The sequence below is a fragment of the Marmota monax genome, unplaced genomic scaffold (assembly GCF_021218885.2).
Source record: "Marmota monax isolate L192 unplaced genomic scaffold, Marmota_monax_Labrador192_F-V1.1 WCK01_AAM20220418_F8-fsc00006, whole genome shotgun sequence".
In the NCBI taxonomy this organism is placed as follows: domain Eukaryota; kingdom Metazoa; phylum Chordata; class Mammalia; order Rodentia; family Sciuridae; genus Marmota; species Marmota monax.
The window spans coordinates 15,987,212-16,000,548 of record NW_026693712.1 but is presented as its reverse complement, the minus strand read 5'-3'; the positions used below and the strand labels follow the sequence as shown (position 1 = coordinate 16,000,548).

General features: G+C 44.7%; 1 protein-coding gene across 7 annotated transcripts in view; it reads left to right on the top strand.

Moving 5' to 3' along the window:
* Positions 1 to 13,337, top strand: part of Arhgap26 (Rho GTPase activating protein 26) — a 411,097-nt gene that overhangs the window by 98,207 nt on the left and 299,553 nt on the right. For all 7 annotated transcript variants that reach the window (XM_046460145.2, XM_058584255.1, XM_058584256.1 and 4 more), the window contains 3 exons: positions 3,944 to 4,039; positions 5,928 to 5,989; positions 9,594 to 9,665. In XM_046460145.2, coding sequence (XP_046316101.1) covers positions 3,944 to 4,039; positions 5,928 to 5,989; positions 9,594 to 9,665 — 230 coding nt within the window. The remainder of the gene's footprint in view (positions 1 to 3,943; positions 4,040 to 5,927; positions 5,990 to 9,593; positions 9,666 to 13,337) is intronic.

Genomic DNA, 13,337 nt, shown 5'->3' with positions numbered 1-13,337 from the left:
ATATTAAGGATGCTTATATGCAATTTGGGTAACTATGGCCCAGAAAGGCAGTAGATCCACTGAAAAGAAATAAAATTGTAATGTTATCTTGAGTTCTTTATTATGTGGGTATACACATGCGTGCCTGTTTGTGTGTGCACAATTCTGTTCAGTTTTCCCTGTGGAGTCAAAGGAAATGTCTTGATTTGCAATATTTCCTGTAAATTTGCATAAGATTAAGGCAGATTTTCAGTTTTTAAAAATTGTGATAAATCTTCTCCTTAGTGAAAGAGGGATCACATTTGGGTTAAATTCTCTTAAATTCTGTGCAAATTAGTATTTGCTGAGGCAAAGCATGGCATCTTCAGGAAGGGAAGGGTACTTTCCTCTGGACCCTGAGTGACCAGATGGCTTTAGGAGCAGTCTTACAAGGCCAGATTTCTAGCTGCTTCCATGTCCTTGCCTTTCTGTTCTCCTCGCTCATAGAAGAAGAGCCTTGTCTTCCCCGGATGTGGGCATTGACCACTTTGCTCTACTCTGGACAACACTCTGCTTTTCTAGCAACAGATGTTCTGCAAAGTAAACATTATTGGCTCTGCAGGGCTCCTTGCTGTTCTTGCACCACTTCAACATGAAACAGTGAGGTTATGTGAGTGGGGCCATGATGCCTGGCATGCTCCAGCCTCAGTGCCAGCCCCTCCCGCCCTTCTCCTCATTGGAATATGCATGTTATAGAATCCTGTGCCCACCAGAGCAAAAGCTGCAGAAATGAATCATTGGATGAGTTGCACATCCAGGGTGATAATTTACCTAAGACATCACCAATGCTTTTGGGTTGAATTAGGTCAGAAGCAATGGTTTTTGAGTATTCTCATTCTGATGCCTTCTCCATTGTCCCAAGTAACAGAGGGGTTATCTTAACCCATTAAGTCCCAAGCTTTCAGTTCTGTGAATATTTCAACAAAGTCGACACAGGTACATAAAAGTACATTGAAAATCATAATGTAGAGTTTATATAATTAATTAATATTGCTATAATTTTATTCATATAATTACATTATAATTACATATTACATCTGGGACAGGGGAACAAAATGGATTAATGGGGTGAGCTAACTTATTGTTGCCAGATGCTACAAGGGTCTCAGTTCTGAGAACACTGGAGTCATAGGTGTCTTCTGTCTGATTGTGTGTTCTTATGTCAGTCCTTTAGCTTCTCTGAGCTCTACACGTGAATAATCATGCTTCTCCCCAGTGGGGCCTATTTTTGAAGGATTCATATATTCGGAGACAGTAGCACAGCTTTAGCCTAAAGAGGAATCTTGTGGTAGGTAGAGTGCCTGTCCAGAGTGTCCAGCCCACCTGAGGCTTCTTTCAGATGATGTAACTGAGACTTGACCCAGGGTTTTATATCTGATAAGTGGTGGAGCTGGAACTTGAACCCAGGAGCCAGTGGGGGCTGGGGCTGGAGCAAGAGGTTGGGGTTGATCAACCTATAACCGGTACCCCATAGAATGCAAATAGAGAAGGGAGGTTCTCCCAAATAGGCTTGAGATGTGGTCCCAACGTCTGGATTATGGATTCTGAACAAGAAAACAACAGGTGTCTACTGTAGCTTCCCTGGAAGTTTTCTCTAAGTCCGAGGTGAGAACATTTCAGGTTCCAGTGATTGGGGCTCTTACTCACCCCAGCTGTCCTCATTGGCTCAGAGCCCAGTACTGACTCCATAGCAGCACTCATCCCCAGTCTTCCATTAAGGGACGAGGCCCTTTGGTCCCTCCAATCTGCAGTGCTACTCAGGCTTCTGCAGTGGCAGAGTGTGCTCTGAGCCACTGGACAGTGAATTCAGGTTACCTTCTGGTCATGAGCTCCCAGGTGAAATGGGTCTTCCTGTGAAAAGACCCCACAAAGCCCCATTGTGCATTATTATTAGCTGCTCCTCGGTCTGCATTGGCGGCTGGCCCTGGCAGCACAGCCTTTCAGGTGCCTGCTGGAATCTTTCCCAAGCCTGGCTTATGTTTCACATTTTTTTCGTGTTGTCGAGATGATGGTCCAACTTGAGTCTGTCTCGCCCTCTTGGGGAGGCCCAGGAGGATGGTGGATGCAGGGGCAGAGCTGTTCTTACTCCTCACTCAGCCTTTCTTTGTGTGTTCTGGTTGAGGAACATTCAGATTAAAGAATTCAGTGCACATTGGATGTCCTCTTGGAGGGCTCCTGTTTCACTCTAAAACACCACTCTCCCTTGTTTGCTCTTGCCTGCCTGGGGCTGCCCCTTTCCTTCCTCCCTACAGTGTTCTGACTTCCAGATGCTTCTGTTCTTCTTGACTTGCTGGAGGGTGGCTTGTGTTCTGAGGGCTGTCCTCTGCCTGGAATGGCCAGTTGTGAGAGAAGCCTGCTTCCCCTCCAGCATCTTTTGACTTTTTGTCTAGGACCAAGTGACTGAACCAGAGAGGGACTGGAAGTTGGCTCCTGTGTTCCCCTTTTTCACCCCAAGTGTCATGTCTTGCACTGTAGAACAAAGTGCTTTGCACAAGCCCTTGTTAGCTCAGAACCTGGGTCATTTGACTTTGTGGGAGGGTGGTCCATGCTCCATGCAGTAGCTTGAGCCCTGGACTTGAGGATAGCAGCAAGGCCTGAGCCTGGCTTTTCCCGAGCAGCCATTGCTTGGGAGGAATGCTGGGGATGGGGTTTGGGTGCCATGACTCCCTCTGCATTTATTCAGCACAGGCTGAGCAGGATGCCCTGCCAGGTGCAAGAAGAAAGAACAAACCAAACAAAATCAGAAGATGAAAAACATGACCCCTTGACTCTAAGGGACAAAATGGGAGCAAAGAAAGAGAAACGTTGAGGACCATGATGCTTTTATTTAGTAGGCTGTGTTGATCTGTGAAGCTAGAAGACCGCCCTCCTCCCAGCCCGTGTCTTATTAAAGCCAGGCCTTGTTACCAGTTTTGCCTCATGTTTCCCTCCTCTGGGAATTTGAACATAATGCCATTTCCCCTTCAGTGAGGAAAGCTTGGAGAAGGGTAATTTGAATGATTAGCCTAATCTGCAGGAAGGCTGTGTACGGAATTAAGTTAAGCACATTTGCACTGAGCAGCCTTGTCTGTTAGGCCACTTAAAGGTACCTTCGTGGTTTTATACCCTTAACAGAAGCTGAGGGCTCAGGAAGGATCATTGGCTTTTATTACTGTCTTAAATGAAAGCTTATTTTTTAAAATTTGACAAGGGCCTCTGAGAGTTTTCATTATAGATACCATGTGTGGGGTGTGTTTTTACCCCATTATAAAATGTTGCCAGGACTTTGTTCTGGTGGCGGTGGATATGGCCACCCAGGGAAATGGCTCAGGTGGGAATTTGTCTGGCTGGCCCAGCACTGGGCTCATGAGGAGAATGGAGAGGGTCTGAGAACCTGAGCTCTGTGTGTGCCTAGGTTGGAAGACGAAGGTCAAGTGCTGCTTCTGCCATGGGGCCCCACAGCTCCAGGCCCTTGCTTTTAGCTTTCCTAGGGCTCCCTCCCCACTTGAGGTTGGGCTTAGGGGAAAGTATCCTTAAGACAGGCATGGGGGCAGCTGTGCTGACCACGTGGCGGGTTTGGCAGGGTGGAACTTCAGGCTGCAGAGACTGCTTTGGACTGTGATCCAGGCTTCCTCCCTGACCTGGGCCAAACAGATTCCCACATGTGTCAAATGAAGATGACAGAACTTGCTATGTGGCAGGAGGAAGTAGAGGTTGGATTAGAATCGTTAGAATCACATGTAACAAAAATACGAACTTTTAGAGCAAATCAGTTTCATGTTATAAACAAATATTTACTACTTTAAGATTGCATTCATTTGTTCCCCCAAATGGTCTTTGGAACAAATCTGCTTGCTGCTATTTTCATAGAAGGACTAAAAAGAACAGCGACTGAGAAGGCCAGTTTAATTTCAGTAATTCAGTTTTTTCCTTTTTTTCTTGCTAGATTTGTCTTCAGCGAAGCGCAAGTTTGCAGATTCCTTAAATGAATTTAAATTTCAATGCATAGGAGATGCAGAAACAGATGATGAGATGTGTATAGGTAAGTCATAACCTTGTGGAAGATAAAAACGTGTGCTGTTGGTCGTAGCTTTTGGTGTCCCACTGCCTGTAAATAAATACATAAAATAAAGGTCCATCAACAACCAATAAAAATCTTAAAAAAAAAAAAAAGAAAAGAGGAGAGGAGGCCTGAAGGTTAGTAAAGACACAAGACGCCGGAGGGAGTGGTGGGGCAGAGATGTGTGAGGGTTGGGCCTGGGCTACGCTGGGCTGCCACAAGTTCTGGAATTGCCCCACTCATTTCCAGTGTGCTGAAGAAGCTTAAGATCATGCAGTGGGACTGTCCTTTCCACTGTTCTTTAATGTTTTCCTTCCTGCTGGTTTTGTGTCCTTCCCCTCTGTCCCCAAACAATAGTGCTAAGAACTGTAGTGCAAAAGTACATGCAGGTAGATGAATGGAGACTTATACCAGAGGTTGCAAAATGATAGTTCACAGGGTGAGATCAGAATACAGCCTTTATTTTGGCTCTGAGTTTTTTTTTTTTTTTAATTGAGTCATCATATAAATAGAATTTATCTAAAATCCCAGTTTCCCAGCTTCTTTGAAAAGCTTGAGAATCCATCTCCTGGCCCTGTGTTCTGGCCTGGTAGCCACTGGCTGGAGCTCTGCGTGGCTGTCACTACCTTCAGATGGGGAGAGGAGCTCAGGGTCCAGCTCACCAGGATCCCCATTTGTTTTGTTCCTTACCAAAAGGCTGCAGGGTGTGGTGCATTCCTGTTTCTCAGGGTGCTGTGCTGCTCCACCCCTGATGTCACTTGCCTTCTCTTGTAGGCAGCCCTGAGCTTGGAGGGTAGGCAAGGTCAAGACAGCTTTCTTTGTGGATGTCTCATTATTAGACTTCATTCTTTTCACATTGGGTATATTGGTTGACTCTATTAAGGGAACAAGAATTAAGAAAGTTGGATGGCTGGGGTTGTGGCTCAGTGGTAGAGTGCTTGCCTAGCATGTGTGAGGCACTGGTTGGATTCTCAGCACCGCATGTAAATAAATACATAAAATAAAGGTCCATCAACAACCAATAAAAATATTTAAAAAAAAAAGAAAGTTGTGGCTGGGGCTGTAGTTTCATGGGTAGAGCATGTGCATTAACATGCTTGAGGCTGTGGGTTCCATCCCTAGCACACACACACACACAAAAAAGAATTGAGAAAAGTTATAGTGAGTCACTTAATTCATCAACTGTTTTTTTGAGTTCTGTTGCTGTGTGGAGCACCAGGACCTGGGAACAAGCATAGATAATTGGAAGACCAATTAAAATGCATCATTGTAAATCATGAATGGATGGCTGCTTTTCCCAAAGTTGCACAAGTGACCTGAGGACCCTCAGGGCTACTCTACTCAGTGCCTACTTATTGTCACGCTGCATGCTGCATTCTATTAATGAGTGGCTTGAGGACTCAGAGAGCAAGAACCCAAGGAGATGCCAGTGATGTGGCTTCTGATGCCAGCAGCACTATTTATTTAGTTCTGGTGCCAAAGAAAAGGTTGGGCTCTGACGCAACCCCATGACAAAGGTTGAGGAGGTTGAATTCTGGACAGGAAATCTGAGCGGAACTCTGCCCCGTCCAGCCTGGGGACTGGGAGCCTGCCAGCATCTCACCAGTCCTGGGACTCTCAGGAACAGGCGGGTCTTTTCCTTAGAGAAATCCTTCCCTAGCTAGAGTGCCAGATGCAATTAACCTGCACTTCTGGGTCATCTTATCCTGAATGGTTAATGATTAAAAGATAAGGGAAGTCTGAGGAAGCAATTGACTTCAGACATCTGTGTGTACACTAAATTGAAATCCATAGCTTCATAGTGGAGCTGGAAAGGCTCCTGAAGACCCATTACTCTTCTTCTGGTTCATGGCCCCTTTCTGTCTTCCAGCAAGGTCTTTGCAGGAGTTTGCCACTGTCCTCAGGAATCTTGAAGATGAACGGATACGGATGGTGAGTATAGCCGGGCTGCTCTTGGTCCCAGTGTGTGCACATCGAGGGAGCAAAGGATTTGCTATTAGAAGACTTGGATTTGAGTCCAGTGTTTGCCCCTGGGGTGCTTTGCGATCTGGAGCAGGCCTCATCTTGGGAGGATGAAGCCTTTTATAAGTGTTAAAGGATCACTTGTACACAACTTCTGAACAGCATCATGTCTATCCAAAGATTTACTGTGAGGTCCACACATAAGGTACAAGTCTTAAGGGTGGAACTATTGAATAATTTAACTTTTGAGGGCCTCAGATTTATCACCAACAGAATAAGAAAGATGATATCCTACTCTGCTCCTTCTCCCCACATTTTATTGAACCTATCCAAGTGTCCTTCAAGGACATGAGTTAGTGCTTCACTTAATTCCAAAGCACCTAACATAGAACCTACCATGTAGCTGGCCCCAGTAAATGACACTTAGTAAATGATGGTAATTACAATGAGCTTTTCAAAGAGAAATGCTGTGCAAATTCCAGAATCAAATGCTGATCTCTAAGTTCCTAAGTTCTATTACAGGACACTTATTCTATTGGGGTTCAGTAGTAATGGAGAAGAGATTCCACACCCACAGGAAGTGCCTATGCATCTTCTCCCACATACCTCAGATGTTGGGAATGAAACCTGGTTAGAAATCCCCTGCAGGCTGCCCGCTGGTTTGTCCCTAGGGAGACTGTCTCCAGGCAGCCGTGCTCCTGAGGATTAATGAAGATACCAAAATTTGAGCATTTCTCTTCTCTTCCCATAGCAACAGCTGTTAATGTGAGTATTAAGTTTACCAAGGCATTGTTCAACCAAGCACTTCACATTGTCTGTTCTATTTACCTCCCATGGGGACTCTGTGACATGGTGTCTGTTTTGTCCCCATTTTTCAGATGAAGATACTGAGATTTACAGTGATTAAGTGATTAGACAGGATCATGTGGTTAGTAAGTGATACGGTCTCAATTCAAACCCAAGTCGGCATTATACCCCCACCCCCCAAAAAAATATGGGGGGAATTTCTTTAAAATTCCAAACAGAGTAGAAGCTTTCCCCTTTCTGCAGTGCGAGGTGACCTGGTTTCTCCTGATTGCCCACCAGTGGGTACCCAAATCAGAATCAGGATGGTAGTGGCAGTTGTGGCGGTGGCTATAGGCTTGGTGGTGGAGGAGGGGAAGCTGTGTGCTTGGGCTCGTGCTAGTGCCTGAGAAAGGGCAATGATTCTTTTGAGCCTGATTCTTGGCCAAGTCAGTATTTGGGGGTGGGGGGCGTGGTGAGCAAATCAACATGAATACCCTGCAGATTGCGATGGCCTGTGGTAAGGGAACAATGCCTGGATTATACTTTTCAGCTTGCCTCTGCAATTTTATTATTAATGTCAGTGAATCGAGTTTCTGCCGTCTGCATCTGAGTATCTGGCCATCACCAGCAGCTTCTCACCCCTCCTCGCCATGGGACAGCTTCATCATCAGTTCAGCTCGGCTCAGCAAAGCTGCGCCCCTTCTGGGAAGCCTTCCCTGACTCCCTGCGATATTTGACTGTCCTTTGTATTTTATGCACACCCATTTTATGCCTCTGATTCTGCACTTACCACATTGGGTCCTGATAATCACTGTACATGTCTGTGCCCATAGTCAATAGGAGTTTTTTCCTCAAGGGCAGACAATGGGCTTCTGGGTCCCCAGCATCAAGCTCAGTGCTTGGAACTGATGGAAGTTATAGTCATAGACTCTCAGAGCCAGAGAGACTGTATTCCTCACCATCTGCAATTTGTCATTTGACAGATGAGGAAACGTGTCATATCAAGGCTGATCACAGGTAGGAGTAGGATGGGGACCAAGACTTGGGTGTCTTGCTTCCCACATGAGCAGTTGAGTGCCTTCATAGAATAAGCTGCGTAGGACCAGATCCTCAGTGACCATGCCCATTGGAATAACTTGGAGCTTACGAAATACTGATGTCTGGGATTTGATCCAGAGATTCTTAGTTGGTAGCTCTAACATGCAGCTAAGGTTGAGAATCACTGACCCAGGGGCTTGGCATACCATTATAATCTTCAGGGACTCACAGTTGACTTGTGGAAAAGATTTGATCAAGCCAACCAATTAAGCAACACCAGATAACAATAAAAATCAAACAAGTTCAATACTGTTGCAACACTCCATTGTTAAAATGCACTCTGCTGAAATAAGTGCTTTCAAAATCAAGAAAAAGGCAAATAGGAATAAATTTTGGAGACCTGCCTTTTTATCTTCCCTCATAGTGTCCGGGAAGTTCTCTACAGTGTCCATCTAAGGCTTCTGGCACACATTTGAGTTGCTTTCATTGTGAAGGACTTGCATATGATTTAGAAAAAATAATACTTTGTTGTAAAGAGATTCCTGAAATAACTAGTTGAACACAGAGTGAGCAATGAGTGACTTAAAAGGAAAGACTGTAAAATATTGCACTGCCTTAGAAAAGACCATGGAGTCTCAGAGCTGGAACAGTTCAACCCACTCATTTTGCAAATGAGGAAATTAGAGCCCAGAGAGGTTAAATGTTTTGCCCATGGTCACACAGTTGGCAGCTAGTCAAGACATCATTCATTTAGTCATTCAAAAGTGTCTGAGTGCTCCTTTGTTTCAGTACTCCTCTGGGCTTTGAGGAGAGTGGTAGACAAGTGAGTGTTTACAAGACGGTATGTGTGTGAGTGTGTATGTATGTGAGAGAGAGAGAGAGAGAGAGAGAGAGAGAGAGAGAGAGAGAGAGAGAGAGAGAGAACATGTACAGTGCTGAGCCAGAAAACACCACCTGGCATATGTGTTCTGAAGAAAACATGTGGTGGGATGGCAGATAGCTTCTTTGGGTGACAGTGGTGTCATGGAAGGCCTCCCTTTTAAAAAGATGACCTTTAAGCTAAAACCCTAATATTACAGTAAGGAGTCATCTGTGCAAGGGTTTGGGGACAGAACATCTGAGGGAATAGCCAGGGGCAGAGGGCCAGAGGTGGGTTAAGATTGGCACATTGGAGGTGCACTGGGGTGGTGGTGGCCTGGAGTGCAGGGCTGAGGCTGAGCCCTGGGAGATGGTGTTGAGAAGTAGACAGTGGTCAGGAGGTGCAGACATCCTGGTTACAGTACTGGGGTGACATAGCATCAGGACTGAAAGGTTCTTGTGACAGCAGATGTCCAAAGGCGTTTTGTTTCTTTTTTTACCTGGACTCACTGTTGATCTGCTTTACCTGTAACTTTGATGCATGGGCATCTATAAGAAGATGTCACCTAAGCTTGAAACTTAAGACTGTACTGTCACCATTCTCCTTTGCCTTCAGAAGGTTGCTGACACTTTTAGGCATTTCCATTTTCCCTTTTAAAGAACAAATTTTAATCATGCACAGGAGGACTCTCACGTTTTGAACAGTGACTAGCTTTTGTATTGTTGTGCCATCAGTTCAAGTTTTGTAAATGGTGACATGTAGATGGTATTGCTTACTCTAACTCTACCCAAGACATAGGAATACCTTTTGTGACAGAGCTGCCATCACATCCGTAATTCTTTACTGATACTGCTTTTGTCTTCCCCATCTCCCTCTGATTTTCTTCACCAGATTGAGAATGCCAGTGAGGTGCTCATCACTCCCTTGGAGAAGTTTCGAAAGGAGCAAATCGGGGCTGCCAAGGTGAGCATGTTACAAACGTTGTTCTTGGATTTTAGGGTAAAAGTCTGGAAAGCACAGGAGCTTCTTTAAAAAATCTAAGAATGCCTCCGGGAAAACATAAGCTCACCTTCAGAAAATCTTCTTTGACAGATAAGCTGAGACCCCAGCTCATCTGCTCTTTTGCAAGCCCCTGAATAAGCATCCACCTCAGCAACCCTTCCAGTATCTCGTTACCTGATTGTTTTGTGCTAGTTCATAAACCACCCACAGGAAGAAACTACACCTTCTCTGTGTTCTCAGATGGCACTGTGCTTGGACAGTTGTTTTTGTGGAATGGTGTTAATCAGGGAGTCCAGGACTCATGGCCTAAGCAGAGTTACACTATAGACCCTGTGCTCAGGGATCTGTTTCAGGGGAGGAGGCTGGTACTTAGTTTTTGCCCAGTTTTTGTGGTGTGTAGACATGGGTCCTTTTTTTTTGTTTTGTTTTGTTTTTGCCAGATATTAAAACATTTCAAGAGAAACTGAAAAGCCAGAGAACTTCTGTGAAATAATTTAAGAAAATATGTATTACTCATTGTGTAGGTCAAAAAGTGCATTTGCAGGCCTGCTTCAGCCTAGAGGTCTCTGTGGGTTATCACTGACCTGGAGGAACTGTAGCCCAAACTCAGCTAGTTTCATATATTACTGAAAGACTGCAAAGGGAAACCAGTTCGTTTTTTAAGAGGGGATTCTCTGGGGTTTCCCGCCTGTGATAAATCACTGGAAATCCTAGCTGCTTTGACCTTCAGTAGCGTGTTAGAGACCACCTGCAGGGAAGATGTTTTGATTGGAATCAATGGAAGCAAAAGGCTTTTTCACGTTTTTTTTTTTTCTGGACCTGGGTCAGTTCAGCCACAGTCCCTCACGCCACCTGCAGGAGGTTTGGGGCTGCACCACCCTCTTCCTTGGAGTGGATTTTACTCAGTTGTGAAATGTCCTTGAGAAGTGATTGTAGGTGAGAAAACAGTAGTGAAATGTTGTAGAGTGAGAGCCCTCTCACCTGCCTTGTAGAAATAGATATGATCTATCTCTATTAAAAAGATGTTTAGTCAGGGTCTGTCAGAGCCGTGGGTGGCCATGGATTGAAGGAGAGACCATGGCAAAGATTTTCTTCTAGTTTTAGGGCATGTGTGTACCAGTTTCATTTTATATTAACAAAGCAATGGAAATTCATTAGTTTCGTATGAAAGATTAAGGAATGGGTAATTTGAAGGAAATCTGGTTGTACTAAGATTTTGTCCAGGACTTTGGACTGTCCGTGAGGGCTGAGAATTTGCTGGTGAGTGAACTCTTGGGGCCTCGGGGCCTGTGCTTTCCTATGGCATGTACAGTGCTGGCTTCTCAAGGTCTCAGGGGAGAGCTTTGAGGCATAGGCAGGAGGACCTGCATATTGAGTCATCTTTCTAGGAGTTACTTCTTCTAGGCACAGATGCCTTTCACTCTGGCCTCTTGCCTCACATTGTTTGGGGGTTTACCACTGTCACCAGGGAGAAGCAGAAGCCTGAGTGGGCTCCCTTGGGATTTAAGATCAGTGATCCTCATGAGAGGAGCGGCGAGTCGTGGGGACCTGCTGTAAGAATAAAAGAATTTAAATGAAATAGTCACTCAACCCAGCATCATACTGTGTTCTCTCCTTCATTAAATTATTAATAATCATCAGTCATCCAAGTTATTTGAGTGGCATTTGGGTGATTTCTCAACCATTCTCCATTGTCTCCCCCTGACCCATATCTTCTCCATCACTGCACACACCCATGCATTTATATCATAGTGCTATGTAAATTAAAAAAAATAAACAACAAATTCACATGGGGGCGGGTGCCTTGTCAATAATACCTAAGAGCCAGCAAGTATTCTTTAGCTATTTTTTCAGTGGCCAAGAAGAGAGGTTCCTGAACCCTGCAAGTGATGCTAAAATTACTTTTCCCTCCTTCTCTCCTCTCGGGTGCTGCTTTGGTTGCTATAACAACCTGTTGCAGAGTACTCATTGTGAAGGCTGCCAGGAAGTGGGGGATTCTGGGAATTCTTGTGCTAGTGTGACTGCTCAGGAGTAGGCATGACCCTGAAGCTTCTCTTAACAATGGTCCTAAGTTGCTATTTCTAAGTTTAAGAAGTTAATTTTCCCTGTTCCAGAGGTAGATTTGGAGTGTGGAATCTATAAGGTGAGTAGAATAAATGGTAGAGAGTAGTGGTTAAGAGGGTGTCTAGTGCCAGATGTGGTGGCACACACCTGTAATCCCAGTGATTTAGGAGGCTGAGACAGGAGGATTTCAAGTTCAAGGACAGCTTCAGCAACTTAGTGAGGCCCTAGCAACTTAGCAAGACTCTGTCTCAAAAAATAAAAAGGGCTGGGGATGTGACTTAGTGGTCGAGCACCCCTGAGTTCAATCCCCAGTATATGGGGAGGAATGAGTGAGGCTAGTGCTAGGCTGCATGATTCCAAATCTCATCTCTACCACTTGCATGTGAACTTGGGGGAGACTTGCTGGACCTCCTCATGTGTACTTCCCAATCAGTAAAATGGGGATAATAATAGAACTTACCTCATAGTTATTATGAAGAAGAAATGAATGAACTCATATAAAGTGCTTAAAATGGTATCTGTCATGTAATAATTGGACAAGAGAACAGTGCCTGTCATTTAGTCATGTGACATTGGCCATTAAATTAGACAGACAGGGTTCATTCCTTAAGGATATTTGTGAGACCCTGCTTTGTGCCTGGTCCTGTGCTGCTATGCGTTGATGTTTGGTGGATAACAGGCAGATGTTGTTGTGGGCTTGTGGTGTGGCTGGAGAAAAAGGAGTTAGACAAAAACAACAACAACAACAACAACAACAAAAACCCATCACCACCACCAACAACAAAACACCGAATCATTTCAGGTTATGATAGGTGCTCAGAAGGATTGTCTTTGTGGAACAATGGGACATGCAAGGCAAGTGGTGTTCTCGATGGGAAGGAGATAGGTACAGACAACAAGCTCATCACTGTCATTGAAATTCATTGCGTGCTTCTCATACACCAGGCCCTTTCCTGTATGTGGTTTGTCTCATTATTAAATGAGATTACCTAACAATCCTATGAGGAGGGTGTGTTCTTCTCCTTATTTTGTTAAATAGTGTTTGAACAAGACAAAACCTGAACAATTATTAATTATCAATGAATGAGATAATTGAGTGATTTGTTTAGAGTGATTTGTTTAGAGTGAGTCCCTACAGAGTTGGAAGTAAATGCCAGGACCCTGGCTCTGTCCTCTCTGGAGGGTGAAAACCATTTTGTGTCCTGAGTTCCTGAGTAATAACACCCTCCCCTCTAAGACCATTACCTAGGTCTCAGAGTTATTCCTGTAGAGGTCTCTTGCTGTTTTCTCAGAACAGAAACTGCTTCCATCTCTCTTTTTCTTTCCTTTCTTGTTATCCTTTGCTCTAACTTTGGCTGTCCTCTTGAACATGGAATGTGGAAGCTTGAGTGGCCAGAAAGTCACAGAATGCCAGTGACTCATGTTCCCTGGCCTTTTCTCACCTCTGGCCAGCTGAACTGTTCTGGCCCTTGGGTTCTTTTTAGGGTTGCTGACAAGGCTAGTGGGAGGGGATATACGTGAGCAGCAATTGGAGTTGGAGCCCAGCTTGAAGATCCTGGTTTCTCTAAA